We start from the raw sequence: 16993 nt of genomic DNA, 5'->3' as shown, positions 1-16993 counted from the left end.
CCACACACTGACCCCCATCACCACATGCTGACCACCATCACCAATGATCTCCATCATTCCACACTACCTTACATTGCTGCCTATTGAAACCCAGTACCCTCCCCCCCTCCCACGATTATCCACCATTACCCCACCATCATGTCCTGCCCCCCCACCCACCCACCCACGCACCCACCCACCACCGTCATCCCCTATCCCCTTGGGCACCCCTCCTCCCTTACCGTCCATGCTGCACTCGTTGGTGCCGGCGGTGCAGAATCTCATCTCCACCTTCCTGCGCGCAACGTCGAGCGCGTCGGGGTCGGGGAGGCGCGCGCGGCACGTGTAGCGGAAGCGCTGCTCGTGTCGTCCCGCGGCCCCACGCTGCTGCTGCTGCCCCGTGCTGTTCCCAGCGGCTGGCACCGGCAGCCAGGGAGTCCACGGAGTGTTTTTTCTCGCCTCAGGGCACGGGTCGCTGTGGCAGGCCTGGTGCTCCTGCGCTCCACCAGCAAACGACACGCGAGACCCGGTTTAGTTTTTTTAAAATAATTGAATGGTGAGTCAACGAACAAAGATTGTCGCCGCATCACGCACTTTTAAATGTGCTTCTGCGGCCGTCTGGAACGCTCGTCCTTCCGATATGAGGAAGCCACTGGAGCTATGTACAGTAAAACCTTGGATTGCGAGTAACTTGGTCTGCGAGTGTTTTGCAAGACGAGCAATTTTTTAAAATATGAATTTCCAAAACGAGCGAGGCCTTTTAATACGAGTAGTACGTATAAGCTTGGTCTGCCGAGCATCACGTGATCACAACTGTTATACCAATGCTTTGATATACGAGTGCTTTGGATTACAAGCACGTTTCCGGAACAAATTATGCTCGCAATCCAAGGTTTTACTGTACTTTTGAATCATCTAGATTGAAACTCATTTCTTTAGAACTGCTTTCTGTGCTTAGTTTCTTGTCCTTTCACCGCACCTCCGATGAGCATGGTTGGCTATGCACGGTGCGAATGAAGTTCAACATACATCGTCTCGACGGACGGAAACGTCCCTGCCACACGTGCCCTCCCAATTCAGCGGCGACTAACGTGGGGATCAATGAGCAGTTGTGTCAAGGATAACATTTGAAATGGTCCTGGTCCTCCCCTAGATCAAGCCAGATTCAAATAAGTACCTGGTGTGATATGTAAACGTCAGTGCTCGGGAGACATAGGAAGCGGGGTTTGTGCTGGCCACATCACACTGTTGTGTGTGCCGTGCAGGCCTTAATAGGTGCTCGCTAAAAGCTCGTGCACCAGCAGTCTGTTCAATGGCAAGTTTCTGCTGCTACAGAAGTGAATGGGCATTGATAAATGTGGTCTCAATGGAAATGGACTTACTGGAAAAACATTAAAGGTCAATGAAATGAATGGGTTGACCTTAAACTAGGAGGAATGATAATGGATGCATGAGTAGGCATGGCAATGACAAATTCAAAGATCGCAGTTAAGCCTTTTGAGTCCCGTGGCATTGCAAGTCTACGTCAAATAAGCGGATTACCATATTGTCTTCATTTACTTGCGTGGTTTAAATCAAAATCCAATGTTCTCATTCCGGGAGAAGTTTCTTGCCAGTTAATCACGATGAGAAAAAAAAAATCAGCAAGATAAACATTGAACTTGAATGATGTCTCCATATAATAATAATGATGATCATGATGATGTAAGGAAAATATAACTTTATACGTGAGAAAGACAGCCAGCCCCCAGCTGTACTCTGTCATGGCATCAGGGGTCAATGCCATCTCTGCTAAGCCAGCTGCAGAGTGAAGGACGCAGCAACGATGGCAAGAGCTCTACCCGAGGGCAACCTTCTTTGGTTAAACGCGGCTCTGTGGCAGCAACAGGGGGCCCTGATCAGCACCGCTTATAATCGGGCACAAATCAAGACTCTTCAACCCTTCCCTGAAGATAAACAAAACTGGATGACGCAGATAGCGATTCGGCTGTTCAGGGCCGAGACGGCTCTATCTACCAAATGTACTCAAGAGGTGAAACCTTAATAGCGTCATACGTGCGTCACACGGAGGAACAAGCAGAGAAACGAGGTGTCTGAAGATGTTTACAACCACTTCTTCGCATGGAACATTTTCCAAGTTGTTTCAATCGAGGCCAGCGGGCATGGAATTTTGTAGAGTTTCATAATTGCTAGCTTCTCAGTTGTAAATTCTTTGCGGCATATCGTGGAAGGTTCAGGAGTAAATTGTTCACGGTAAGGAGGAACATGTGAGCAATTTTAATGAGCCACTTTGCCAAACCACAAAACACTCATTTACGAGCTTCTTTCGATAAAAACAACGATCTTCTAACAAGATTCCACATTGTAATCCAAGAGGTATAAATATTCCCTGTTTAGCCATGTGGACCGTCAGAAAAGTGCTGTTAGCGTGCACATCAAAAGTCCAATTCATGATGCGAGGGAGACAGTGTGGCAAGCACCACACTCACCCACAAGCCACACCCAAGTGTTGAAGTTGACCAAACTCTCCCAGGTACTCAACTTCAATTAGGTCAAGTCATCCTACGGGAGGTCCAAATAAGATTCAGATACCAATTATCACGCTGCAATGTGATTCAATGTAATGCACGCACGCGAACGAGCGCACGCACACCTAGCATTGTGTCCGACAGCCTTGGGCGATCGTGAGAGCCTTGTGCGAGGAAACGGCTGCCACACGCGCCCGGCAAACGGAGGCCATGGAGCGGCGTGGCAAACGCACCGAGCTCGCACGCGCGCCGCATACCGCACGCAAGGCCCAGCCTGTCCTGCCCTGAGCCCCACGGCTCTGCGGTTCAACCTCATCCTGCCGTCCGTGACACGCGCCTCAAGAATGCGTCCCGCAAAGTGCAGAGAGCTCTGTTCCAACATGCACGGGTGGCCAGAGCCTCCATACCACCCGCCCGCTCATCCACCTACTTGTGACTTAGCTCGCGTGGCAGGTGGGGGGGGAACACAAACAGCCGCAGCCTGTTGCAGCGATCTGCATAAATGCCCCGCGAGCCAAGTTTACACGCGTGCGATGTTTCCCAATGGTCTTCTGCGCTGTTAACGCAGTGGCGAGTACAAGTGTGACTGCAACAGCACGAGCAAAACTCCCCCTTGCAATTAGGCTCGTAGCACGAGCGAGTGCCGTTCTGGGATGCACTGGGACCGAGGGTGAATGCGATTGCAACTGGGTCTTGCCCAGCCAAGCAGCGCAACAGGGACCCGTTCCATTCATGGTCTGCCAAACTATTCCCCAGCGCACGCATACAAAAAAAAACAAAGATCCCCCGTATAGCCTTAACAGACTGTAGGAGCAAGTGCTGTTAGCGAGCACCTATAAAGGCCGGCATGGCACATGAGGGGGTGGGTGGCCAACACCACGCCCGGCCGCCTTTGTCTCCCTAGTGGCGATGTTTACATATCGAACCAGGTAGTCATTTGAGGCTGAGTCGACCTAGTGGCCCAAGTTAAGCGGGGAACGCACACACCCAATCACACACACGCACGCACGCATTCACTCTCACGCAGTCTCGCACGTGCATTCACACACTCATGCACACACACACATGCATATTAATTTACAAACACAAAGAACCCCCGTATTGCCTTAACAGACTTTTGGGAAAAGTGCTGTCGCACAATGCTCTAACCACTGCGCCACCACTCCCCGCACAAAGACACGAGTGCACGCGTGCACATTCACGCTCACACACATGTGTACAACACATGTCCACGCACTCGCACGCGCGCTTGCACGGTCGTCGCACAATGGAATAAATAATCGCTCGTCCTCTCTGCTCTCTGGCCCCTTGCCCACAGCTGAGGGCCTTTGTGAGTGCCGAAACCCTCGCCGGCACCGTAAAATATTGCGCAGTTCCCCCAAACAGTTAACCTCTCTGCCGCTTTATTTACGACGTTAATTCTGTAAAAGGAAATCCATCGCGGTCCCTGTTGCTTAAACAGAAGAGACAAAAAAAAACCAAGGTGTGTTCCAGAAGAGCGCTTTGCTCCCATCACGAGCCCCAACACAGCTGTTAAGTGAACTTCTTCACCGAGCGCTCAACCAAACACGCACACACACACACATATACGCCTGTCTCTCGTGTTAATGTATACAGTGGGAAATGTATGTGAAAGGTCAAATGGTTCCCCGCTTACCTTGGGCCACTAGAGAAACTGTTGTTAGCGAGCACCTATCAAGGTCGGCGCAGCAACACACCAAGGCCAGCGTATGTTTTATTGTTGACTTAGGATAGAACCGGACCAGATTCGTACACCAATTGCTTCATCAGAGTTGTGCATCATGGGTATGAATGGAAGCCAAATAATTGAGACGATAGCACATTGTGCCAAGCACTACCCCACACTGCTCCGTGTGCACGGCATATATAGTCAAATACATGCACCTTCGAGATAAACACATGGACACATATATATAATATTTTGTCAAAAACTTCATTACGGTAACATTTACAGGTCACATTAATGAGGATGCTTTTAATTGAGAACTTCATTATTCGGTATGAAAAGGGGGCTGGTGGGGGGCTGGGTGGCCCTGAGGGGACATCGGCACCACACCCAGCCGAGCAGGGCATCGTACCGAGTGGGTACCGAGCGGAAACCGCTCACTACCCCCCGGGGCCTAGCAGCCTCCTCAACCGGGCTCATCAACGACCTCGAACACAAACCGCCAAATGGGCCGCGGTTTTCCACAGATCATTGGGGGGGGGGGGGGTGGGTTGGGGAGAAGGGGCACGTTGGATTTTTTTGGTGGCTCCGCGCTAGGGGGAGAACGGGCGGAAGCATCGGGCACGTCCGACCACGGCCCAACCCGTACGGCGCACCGGGACGTGTGCACGTATGTGCATCGGAACTTATTTTCACACCGTATACGTAGCCACCGTGCCCTTCCCACTCGTGCGGCGCATGCATGCTCTGGCCAGGAAGGCGTCCCGCGAGGGTTACTCGGGAAATATCAGCAGTAGCACCAAGGTGTTAATATCGCACGGTTAATTATATTGACTGCCCGAACATCACGCCGATGCGGTTTTATGAAATGGCAGCAAAAAATATTGACACGAAAGTGAAAGAGATGTCAGGCGTGGTTAGCGTCCATTTCAAGCGTGCTCATTGTTGCGCATGCTTGTAAAAATATTTACACCGTGCACTCTCTGGACGACTTAGAGGGTGTTAATTGCCAACGACTCGTGTTTTACAGTGTTCATAAATATCAGGCTTCTTGAAGTTTCCTAACTCGTGATGATCACGTGTGTTTGAACGACCTTTTTCTGTTCAAATTACTTCAACTTTTTATTTCTTCTGTAAAATCTACGATTTAGAGCAGGAACCCTCGTCTCAATCTCTCTGGGACAAACAGCTGTGTTCCTGAAACATTAGCCTCGCGTATATTTACCGCCTTTTAGACAGTGTTATGACAGTGGAAAAATGTGTTCAGCCTGCATCAATTATCCCCCCACGTGATAGTTAAATCTGAATGTCTTCATCTAGAATTGAAGCTTTCGTGACTGCAGAAATTATACTCATTGCTTTTTACGTTAAAGTCGCGTTTGTAGAAATAAAACAAAATTTAAATATATAAAATTTAATTAAAATAAATCACGACGTCTTGCCGGTTCGGGCAGGGAATTTATACCCTCCACAAGGCCGGTCCGAGCCTTGCAACAGCGCGAGGGAAAGCGTGACCAGTCGCTCGGGCAGCAGGAGCGAATCAGAACCGTTATTTATCCTGGAGAAATCCGACGAGCTACGATGCTGTTTGTCACACGGGGCACACCAGGGTCAGAGAGAGTGGCTGTCGCAGAGCGCGTCGAAGGCGCCCGTGGCGTGCGTCTCTCACCGTGTCGCACCCGGCGCAGGCTTCCCCGTTGGCGGCGTTGGCGTTGGCGTTGGCGCATGTTCGTCTGCGCGTGCGCACGCCCCCGCCGCACGGCGCACTGCAGCGCTCCCACGGCCCCCACGGGGACCACGTTGCCGGCACAGGGCAGCGCGTGTGCTCGTTACAGAACCTGGCGGCACAGTGGCGGCGTTAAAAACCGTCGTGGGTCGCGGCCCGGCACGTGGTGTCAACACGACTCGAGCAACGTATTGTTTCACTCTCTGACCTGTATTTTATTTTGTAAAACAAATGACTATGGAGAATGGTATTTTTCCTATTTTTCCTATGTATATCTATATACACACACACATGCATCAATTAGGTTTCTAACATCAATTAGACGTGGGCTTTACCATTAATCTTAGCGACTCTTTCTTGGTTGTCGGCATTTATTGGGACACATTTTTCGACATGACTCCACAAACAAATTGTTGAGTTTAATTTCCAACAACAGAGACACACACACAGACGCGAGGCAAGGATCGCTATTGGATTTGGTCAGGGCGGGCGGGCGGGCGGATGGACGGACGAAGGGCCTGTGACTGGCGGGTGTGGCGGTGGCAAGCCAAGTGCACGCACCTCTCCTCACGGTTCTGCCCCACGCACACGCGGCCTCCGTGCCGCGGGCTGGGGTTGCTGCATGAGCGCTGCCGCACCTGGAAGCCCATGGAGCAGGTGGTGGTGCACACTGACCAGGCTGACCACGGCGTCCAGCCTCCGTTCCTGCACACGGAAAAATCACCGCAGCCTCATCACCCCGTGTCTGCTGCTTGCCGTCACATCATTACCCTCCGTCATTGTCATCGTCGTCAGTCACCATCGTCGTCATCATCGTCATCGTCATCAGCCGGACACGTTTCATTCACTGGTGCGGAGGACGCAGAGGTTATGAGACGAGTGTTGGGAGAAGTACGAATGAGTTTTGTCCATTCAGTACATATAGATTCTGTCCGGCTCTGTGTAAAGATGACCCGGTGTCTACGAGCTATTTTCATCTGCTCTTACTTGACCCTAAATATTGTATTTCTTTGTGCGTGTGTGTGTATACATATGCATATCTATATGTGCACGTGTGTTTATGTGTACGTCTGTATGTATGTATTTATGCGTTTGTAAAACGTGGTGAGGTATGTTCAGATAGCCCCTATTCCAGCAGTGGATTGATGACAGCGCCACACATAGACATACATTTATAACCGACATAAACGCTCTGGCAAGACAGAGCGTGGCCTGCGGCAATATTAACGCACGATCAACGTGACAAACCCCTCGGCCCCATTCCCTTCATGAGCTCGAGCACAAGCGAGCGAGGAGCGAGGCTGCACCTGGAGCAGTTGGCCACCTGCACGGTGGCGCCGTCACAAGGCCGCCCCGCACACTGCGGCACGGGCGTGTCGCACGCTCGGCGGCGGCAAAGGCAGGAGCCGCCGCCCGTCTCCCCGCCGTCCGAGTGCTGGCACGTCTCCCACGCCGACCACGGCCCCAGCGCGCCGTCCACCGTCAGATTCCGCACCTGCACGAGGTCGGGGGGGGGGAGACTTAGATCAGCACCACGAGTCCACCGCCGGGGTCACAAGGGTGAGGGTTGGGAGGGCGAGGAGAGTGAGAGCTACGAGGGTGAGGATTAAGATGGTGAGGGCTAGAAGAGTGAGGGCTAGGAGGGTGAGAGTAAGAGGTGTTTGGGGGAATGTACAGCAGCTATGAGAAAAGGCTTCAGTCAATCGCTGTCAAGGATGATAAATCTAGGACTTTTGAAGTCTTGAATAAAGCATTTGTTGTACAGGAATAGAGGTGAGGGCACACTGACCTCGGTTGCAGTTCACTGGCAAATTCCTGTAGAGGAATGTGTGGAGTGGAGGATCTGCCCGTGCGTGCGCTGTCACTGGTTCATGGTTGGGGCGCTCACCGGGCACTGGGAGAGGTCCTGCAGCCAAGACTCGGAGCCGGAGCTCTCCCTCAGGGTGGTGCAGCGTCTCAGGGTCAGGTCCCAGCCACAGAACGGGTCCCGCGAGCCAACACATGTGCTGTGCAGTCACAGATGCCCACGGACACCACATGCACAGACACACGCACGGACGCACGCACGGACAATGACAAAGACACACGCACGGACACACTGCACAGACACACGCACAGACAATGACAAAGACACACGCACGGACACACGTGTGCATGCGGGGCGGGGAGGGAACAGGAGGAGCGTGAGCGGCACTCTCGACTCACGAGAGAAGTAAACACATCAGGGGTCCTGCTGGAAAAGTTAATGCCTCGTGCGTAATTGATGAGCCTTAGACATCTGGCGGCAGGGGGTTGTTTGCATTGTCCTCAAATGGAGACGTTACGCCGCGAGGTCTCCACCGTGTAACCACAACCATCGGCAAGACCTTGAAACATAGGCAAGGCTCCCTCCCACTTCACATCTCATGCACGCCGCTTTCCGAATCGTTCCAGTGAACTTACTTAGCCAATAAAATATAACACGAGCATCGTAAACAAAGTCTCTACGTGACCTTTTGTGCACTCGCCAGAGCAGCGAATTCACGTAAACGGGATGACATTAGGCCGCCTCCGCCGGGCGTGCGAGGAGCAGGCTGGGGAAACGCCGTGGGGAGGGTTGGCGCTCACCTCTCCGTGCGGAAAGCGGAGCAGCGCTCCAGGGGCAGCTTGAGCACGGCACCGTCGGTGCCCACGTAGAGTGCCCCGTCGCCAGGGGACACGTGCAGCGCCCGGACACGCTGCCGCGCGGCGGGCCAGGGCAGCTCCATCTCGTCAATCACGCAGCCCGAGGCGGCCGCCACCTTCTGCACCGTGCCCTCGTCTGGGGAGAGGGTGGGCAACACGGGTGAGAGTGAGAAAGACAATTTCGCTGCGAACGTGGGGATTATTATTCGGCTTGCCTTTCCCAATCCGGGCAGTGACGATAGGCACACACGGTGAATTGTTACCGTCATCTACGTCATTAATAAAAAAAATTATTGACATTTATTCGTGAGGCGCCTTCCACTAATGTCTCAAGGCGCCTTGGCAATGACAAAACTTGGCAGTTACACGATACGCACGTCTGACAAACGCGAGACTCAAACGAGCACAGCTGTAGTCCAGCGCGCTTTGCAGCGCCGTGGTTACCTGTGGCCACGAACAGCAAGCGGTGCACCACCCCGCCGCGGCCCCGCGCCGACGAGTCGATGGCGAGGCGCGTGAATCGCGAGCCATGGCGGGCGAGCAGTGCCCGACCCCCGCCCGGGGTCACGGGCTCCGCCATGAGCAACAGGCGCTGCGCGTCCACGAGGCTTCGCACCGTGAGGTTAGCGGTGGAGCCGTCCGGCACCGTGTCACACTGCGGCAGCAGAGACACGCCGCAACACCGTCAGACCCTCGCGGCTGGGCAGTGAGTGGCACGTGGGTGGCATGGTCGCGGGCGACTGAGTTGCGTGCGAAAGGTGAGCGGCATGGTGGTGGACGACTAAGTGTCACGTGGCAGGTAAGAGGCATGGTGGCGGATGCTGGTAAGCACCTGGAAGTTGGGGTTGGGATTGGGATGGGGCAGCCAGGCCGTGCGCGGCGACTCCTGGAACTTGAATGGGCCGTTGAACGTCTCTCTGACGTCGCTCATGTTGTAGACGCACACGGCAGAGGCCACTGGCCCGCTCCTGCAGGGGTGCGCGAGCGACAAGGATCGCGGAGTCAATCACACGCAGTGCCGGCCTTCGCGCACGTGTAACCATCATCAGTCATGGTCTAACCGCTGCTGGATGAAGACATCCTTGACCATGACATCAACATCTCCGCACGCCCCAACACATGCGAATTATCTTCGTAAAATGTCATAGTTCCTGTTTCCAACGATTTCTAGACCCCAGCAAAAGGGAATTGTTATCCGCCACGGTGAATAACAGTGGCGAGTGATATCTGTACCGGTCCTGAGATGACCTGTTCCCCAAATAGGATGGTCTCATCTGTCTAGTGTGGTGTGGTAAAACAACCCCAATATTCTTAGGTTTTTTCGGTAAAGTCACGTAGGTAAAAAAATAAAAAAGTAAAATAAAATAAAAATCACGACGTTTCGGAGGCAACACAAGCTTCCGTCTTCAGGTGGTACCGTCACAGCCACGACAGCTGTATCAAGTAAATGAGAGATTGCATGAGTTACCACTGCGTTTATATAACTCCTGCAATCTCTCATTTACCTACGTGACTTTACCGAAAAAACCTAAGAATATGAATCATTGCAGTCACGAAAGCTTCAAATCTAGAACAACCCCAACGATGATCGCCACCAGCGGGAAGTCGTACGTACCCCGCGGTGGTGAACACCCCATACAGGAGTCCGGCCTCGGGCACGAACACGGCGCTCTGGAGCTCCGGGAAGTCGACCACGTCCTGGGCGGGAGCGGCACCGGCCGCGGACCCGGGCGAAGCGGAACCCAGGGTCCCCGAGCACTCGAGTCGTGCCTTCATGTACGTGGTCCACGTGTCCTCCAACAGGAAGCGGCCACCCAGGTCGTTGGCGCAGACGCGGGCGACGCGCGACACGACTCGCCGCCCGCACTCCTGCTCGACGGCGACCTCGCGGAACGCCACGTACACGAAGCCGCCTGCCTCCCACGCCAGCACGAAGCTCGGCTCTGCAGGGGCAAAGAAAAGGAGGTGGAAACCGGAGCTTGATTCCAGCCGGGTACATAAGGGTCGGTGATCCAACAAAATGTTTTTCCTCGATCTGGAGTGACTGCGATAGCTTAGCTTGTAAAATCCAGTCTACTTCTCGCTATGGCGGCTACTGAGTCACGTGCCGTCAGCTCCAGGCGACCGTCGACATGGATATGTATTGAGTGAGAAATGAAACCCCGGTTGCAACATCAGCTGCAGAGAGCAATGTGATCATATATTTACGTATGTCTGTGTACACAAGCTTGTCAACGTGGATCTACGCCCGACGCAAACCACCAAGTGCTGAGGAGCGCGGTGTCAATATGCACTGAAGAGAAAGTAAAACTAAGATGTTTACAAGTGACTTCATTTCATGTAAAATTTGCCATTATTAATCACGTAAAATAAGGGCAAACGAAACAACAATTACCTTACCTTGAAGGTTAATACATTCATTTTGAATGCATTAAGAGTAGGAAAATATCAATTTATACCAATTCGCCGTGTATATATATTTACGGTAGACTCTAAGGGTAGCCTGCGTCGGTGTAAACCTCGCCTGTTTAGAGATGTCAGGTTACATGTTTATCCTTTGGCCAAAATGGGGCCACCGTGGTCTCACGCCACATGCCAGGTGTTTCACATTCCCTCTCGACGTGGACCTCGAGCGGAGCCACGATGGATTTGCTCATTCTACACCCCCCCCCCCCCCCCACCGCGCCCTCTCCCAAGCCAGGGAACAAACCTCTGGCCACCTAAAGTCCACGATGGCCAATTCCGTGATCGGGCAAGCGTTAGTTTCACATTACTCCCGAATAAAAAAAAAAAACTGATTTGCGCACATCAATATCTGGCGCATGTTTGTAATGATCTCTTTGTACGGGTTAGGCTATCCGCTCCCTGAGAGACGTCAGCAAATAAAAGGTCAAGCTGCAGATTTACAATCCCCCCTATGACGAATCATTTACGTAAAGTTAACTTTTACCCGTAATTTTACAGCAACCAGCGTGATAGGGGATATCAGTGCCAAAAGCAAGCAGCAATGAGTGTGTGTTAGCTGTACTGGAATTTCTGCCACGTTGCAAACAGGTTCAATTCACAATATCACCCTTGTTAAATAGGCGTCATCCCACTGGGGCTCTCACCTGGTTTAAATGTTTAAGTAAACACTTTTTTTTTTTTACAAAACACTAATTATAGCAGCCACACGGACGTATCGATTCGGCACGCCGCTTTAAAATCACGCCACCATTTTATTCTCCCTCGCCGAGTCTCAAGGCTCTTTCTCAAGGAGGTTCCTGTGTGGGCTGCTTCACTAATCCCCTGTTGGCTGTTTTGAATAACTCCAGGGTCTGCCATCCCACCCGGGGCTTCTCAGCGACGCCGCGTTGCCGCGTGCCGGCGCGCGGTTACCGTTGAGCCAGCGCGAGTTGTACTGCGCGGTGCGCAGGGTGGGGAGGCCGCCCAGACTGCGGTAGATGGCCGGGTCACGCCCTGCGAAGTCCACGGCGGTGGCGGCGTAGAGCTCCCCGCGCGCCGTGAGCAGCGTGGCCGCGCTGTGTTGTGGGTCGAAGGGGCAGCGCGCGACGCCGTTCAGCGTCTCCCACACACGGTTGAGGTTCCCCAGCTGCACGGACACAACAACGATAACTACGATGACGAAGACACAACACAACAAAAGAAGATTCGTGTGGCAGGTCGATTTGACTTCGGTAAAATTGGGCAAGTTAGTAACGAGTTTTTTTTTTTTTTTTTACAAATATCGGCAAAAACGTTTGATAGCGTGTGAATTTTATCGAACAGACTGCTGGGGAAAGTCCTATAAGCAAGCACCTATTAGGGCCAGCAAAACAGACAAGGAAGTGGTGTGGCCAGGACCATGTGAGGCAACTGTATGGCTTTCATCTCCACCAGAGGAATAGTTACTCATTTAAGGAGGAGTCACCCCAGAGAAGGCCAAATGTTTGAACCAGCATCACCGGTTCGTAGTACAGTGCATGCTCTATTACCTCACCACGTAACATGATGGTGAATGTGTTTGGTATTAAAATGGACAATATGTCATAATTAACAAACACGTGTTTAGTCTTTGCGCACATGCTGCCTCCGTCACAAACCCCAGCCGAGACCTGTGCACCTTGCCAGCTGCTGCTGCGTGTACAGGTTTTGTAGCTGCTGCTGCTGCTGCGTATACGAGTTTGTAGCTACTGTGAGCATGCGGTGTGAAAGGGAGGGGGGCCCTCACGGTGCGGTTGGTGCACAGAGGCGTGAAAGCATTGGTGCCACACGCCAGCAGCCGGTTTCCTCGCACCAGCAGCACACGGATGTAGTTCTGGCACTCCTCCTGTGACACGTGCCCGCACATACACACATTGGCTGTGGTCAAAACGCCGCACGTTTGTACACAGACAAAGCATCGCACCCTTTACCCAATAGACCATCGAGGCCATCAAGTGGCACTTGTCAACAAGATTCACGGGGGGTCCCCCCAAGTGGCCAGCATCACACATGGCTGCCTACCTTTGTCTCCCAGCGCTGATGATCGTGATTAAACCAGTTGCTCATTTTAAGCCAAGTTGACAGTGTCGGTTTAGGCCGAGTTCAGATGGTGGTTTCCAATTTTTACTGTGCATGACGATCAGAGAATGAACTCAGGCTGCTGGGATCGCAATGCCGCCCATCAAAAACTGCCCGACACGTGCATACAAGTGTAATGACTGGGAATGTCACTGTGTGGTGCCGGGCCTGTGAAGCCACGGCGGGATGTCTACTGTTGTGTGTACACCCCGGACACGGGGTGTACTACCAGCCCTAGTGCGGGCTTGGGTGAGCGCTGGTTAAGCGTGATGGCACCACATACAGCGTGCGGTGCGGGCTCCCGTTGAGAGAGCGAGAGTCAGCCAGCTAGGGTTACGTTGGGGGCATGATACTCTGGCTGACCTGGGGACACGTGACCGGATGATACTGGAGGGGGGCCACCGGTGGAGGGGGCCAATGGGTGGTCACATGGTCCGGGAGGAACTGTCGAGAGCTTTCGGGCAAGGGCGAGAGAGATCGAGAAGGTGGGCGGGGCGAGAGGCGGAGCCAGCCCCAGCCCGATATAAGGGGGGCCCTGGGAGGGGCTCGGGGTTCTGACTTTTGGAGGCAGGAGATCCACGTCAAGCTGGAAGAAGCCTCCAGCCACGCGGTCCGGGACCCAGCTTATGGTCCTGACCGGGATAGTGGAACCGTGTCTAGTTCCGCCGTAGCATGGTTAGTTGGGTGGTCACCACCCGAGAGTGGGTTGTGTTAATAGCCTGGAGTATGTTGTGATAATAGTTTAATAAAACGTGTTGCTCCCTAAGACAACGTCTGCGACTCGGTTGGACTCACTACACAAGTAACTAACAGATGTACGGCCACCGGCGCACAAAAGGATTTAAATGGAAACTCTTGCGGACTCATCGCATGCAGGTGTCATATCAACGGCGAGCTCTCTGCCAAGAATGCGACGCGTGCAATTGCACAGAGGGGCTCTTCATAAACCCACCGCGAGAGCATTCGTCCGCATGGCCGTACACTCGTGTTTCCTGCGGTTTAGCCTCCCTAACGCCCGTGTCGTTACCGGCAGGAGCCACCATCCACGCGTCGCAGGAGAGAGGTCGCATTGGGATGAAGCGTTCATCGCGAGCATGCTGTACGTTATTACATCACTGGATTTCCATCAATCTCGTAGAGAATCTCTTTATTGAGCGACGATGAATAGCAGCAGCATTCCTTACGTCACACTTTAATCCACCCTCCCAGGGGGTTGCGGGCCAGATAAATCACCAAAGCACACGAGTGGAAGGCAGCCAGCGAGTCCGTCGCTTAAAAGGAAATCATTGTTTGGTCCTCGGCGTGCTGTAATCTCAGTGACCCCAACCCCCCACGGCTATGGGCCCCCCCGCTGCCCCCCCTCCCCACCCCCATTGCGCCCGTGCACGCTCAACACGAAAGCGGTCCGTGGGAACGTGGGGAATGGCTCTGCACGGCCCCTTCTGGCTCCGATTTCTCGTGAGGGACGCGGACACCAACTCAATTTGCTCACGAGCGGCAGCGTGCTGAGCCGCAACTCAAAGTCGGGGAATATCTTGGCCAGCGCAGGGCCCTTCACGAGCACCGCAGCCAAAACACTCCAGTTGCTCGGCCAATTATGATTTGGCTTTTCAGGCGACGCGAGTGTATGTCAATTATTAACAATAATATTGTTTCTAATAACAATGATGTAAATGTCTGTGTGACCTAGCTGACTGTCCGATGAGGTCTTCGTTATCATTATCAGTCAATATTTTCTCCCTTCATGGCCATTTACGAGCAATCCAGCCAAGACGTTAGAATGGCCCAGCTGGTTATGTTTTGGATTTTCTGGCGACATATGAACGTGTGTAAATGTCGGTCGCCTCGAGCTGACTACCCAAAGAGGTCATCGTTATCATCGTAAATATTTAATTTTATCAATGGCCTTATCACGACAAATATGCCTCCTCAGAGCTCCATGACAACACGCACACCCTGGAGAAAGTTTGCCTCTCTAAAATTGAGTCGTGCTTCTCAAGCTTAAGCGGTTCCGATTTGATTCGACGGTGCAGACGCGTAACCCTTGCAGAGGCCCGGTGGAAACTTGGGAAGGGGCGACTCGCTGCATCGCTTTGTGAGCAACAACAAAGGGTGCTGTGGGAATTACTCCACAAATTCCGGCATTTGCATTTTGCGTAGACGTCATTGGCGCAAAATAGGACGTGATGGCACAGCACATGATATCACAACACACTTACAGAGCACGAACATCATCGGGCAGATAAATGCTTTAACTTCGGCCACCATAAATGCCTGCCCACGGTTTATACGACTCGTTCGGCATGCCCAGCGAACGCCGGGCAGGCTCACGACGCCGGCTGTGCTCGTGGCGAGGCTCACCTCCGACTTGCCCTTGCTGTAGCAGGACCTCCTGGTCGTCTCGTCACAGCCCCACTCGCTCGCCTGCGCACGCACGCACGCAGAGGAGGCCTTCCGGTAACGAGGCAGCCACAACCGCTCTAATCTCTTGATTTCGATGTTCGAGTCCAGCTAAATGTATTCTTTTAAATCCTGCGTGCGTCTTATATTTGTCATCGGCAGCTTGTGGCGACCCACAACTCTTGAACACAGAAGTGATTATTGCAATTTCTTATTTTAGACGGCAAGAACAATTTTGTTTCTTTATGTGTTTGCTTACAGCACACGTAAAGATTGTAAAATCTGTTAACCCTCAGGATTTCATTCCTTGTTGTAATGTGAAGAAAAGTGGATATTTATTGAGAGATATCGGTGCTAGAAATGTTATTTTTGTAGGAGGCAAAGCTCAACCCCACAGCTGCCATTTGTTGTCACACGCATAGCGGTAAGCTTTGTTGTTAAGGAATCTAACGAGATACAGACAAGCAACCGTATCACATCGCCTGACAGCAGCAGCAGTGACTGCCACGGAGGGAAACGAATGAAAGTTATTATTTTTAAAACATCGAACCAAAGCAGTGTTTTGGTGAGGATGGAGCGGCACACGAAGGGGTTGTTTTCGCTGCGAGTGCTTGAATCTGGGCATCAAAGGAGTCATGCTCATTGTGGAAGCCAGGCAAGCGAGAGCCCCACCTCACCAAGGTGTGAGTCCAGCAAAACACAAAACCACACTCAGACTAAACATTATTACAAACACTGTCGTTTTGATTTCTGTATCCGCCCTTCAGAAAACATAAAAGAAAAACCAAATGCACCTGAGTGAGAAAAAAAATATTCATATATTCTATCCATCACCAGTCCATTATGACCGCTTGTATATTTTGGGAGTTTTTAGCCGGCGTGTTTTTTTTTTTTGGGGGGGGGGGGGGGAGGGGTTGTTGTTTCAAGGTGTCTTTTTGGGAAGGCTGGGGGAAGCGCGTCCCGTGACACCTGGCGAAGTGGAATGTGCTCCGGGTCGGACGGAACAGCCCCCTGGCTCCAGGTGACGCCAATTCGAGCTTTCACTGCCCGGGCTCACGCCGGACGGAGAAGGGGATGAGCTGTAATCCCACGGCCCCCGCGGGGCTCCACTCGACGAAAATGACTCGTCGGAGGCTTTCTGCTATGTGCGAGTGCTGTGTGTGTGTGTTTGTACCAGAAGGGGTATTTTAGCGGCTATTGCATTGTACTGCTATCTTTCAACTCGTATTTTAATACTCGCCATCACAACGAATCGAATAATAACTGAACCTGGTCTGAGCTACTCCGAAGCGAACATCGCCTAACATGGGTACTTGGTGAGAAAATGAAGGTGGTTAGGTACGGTGATCGCTCCCTTGTATATCGTGCTGCTCTTATTAATAGAACATCTGGAATGTTCCTGCTGCCGATATTAGCAAGCCACTTGAGGTATGCACATTTCTTTATAACTGTGTTCAGTTCGTTGTC

The 16993-nt window shown here is 52.5% G+C and overlaps 1 protein-coding gene across 1 annotated transcript in view; it reads right to left on the bottom strand.

The window, feature by feature from the left end:
- Positions 1-16993, bottom strand: part of LOC133345068 (semaphorin-5A-like) — a 61797-nt gene that overhangs the window by 8570 nt on the left and 36234 nt on the right. The window contains exons 5-16 of the mRNA XM_061555513.1: positions 15488-15550; positions 12795-12893; positions 11963-12176; positions 10200-10527; positions 9417-9552; positions 9029-9239; positions 8528-8720; positions 7809-7926; positions 7228-7415; positions 6482-6625; positions 5864-6032; positions 222-474 (exon numbers count right to left, since the gene is read on the bottom strand). Of these exons, the coding sequence (XP_061411497.1) occupies positions 222-474; positions 5864-6032; positions 6482-6625; positions 7228-7415; positions 7809-7926; positions 8528-8720; positions 9029-9239; positions 9417-9552; positions 10200-10527; positions 11963-12176; positions 12795-12893; positions 15488-15550 (2116 nt within the window). The remainder of the gene's footprint in view (positions 1-221; positions 475-5863; positions 6033-6481; positions 6626-7227; positions 7416-7808; positions 7927-8527; positions 8721-9028; positions 9240-9416; positions 9553-10199; positions 10528-11962; positions 12177-12794; positions 12894-15487; positions 15551-16993) is intronic.

The sequence above is a fragment of the Lethenteron reissneri genome, chromosome 21 (genome assembly GCF_015708825.2).
Source record: "Lethenteron reissneri isolate LAM-NWPU_2019-01 chromosome 21, ASM1570882v1, whole genome shotgun sequence".
Lineage (NCBI taxonomy): Eukaryota > Metazoa > Chordata > Hyperoartia > Petromyzontiformes > Petromyzontidae > Lethenteron > Lethenteron reissneri.
This window is presented reverse-complemented; position numbering and strand designations above follow the sequence as displayed.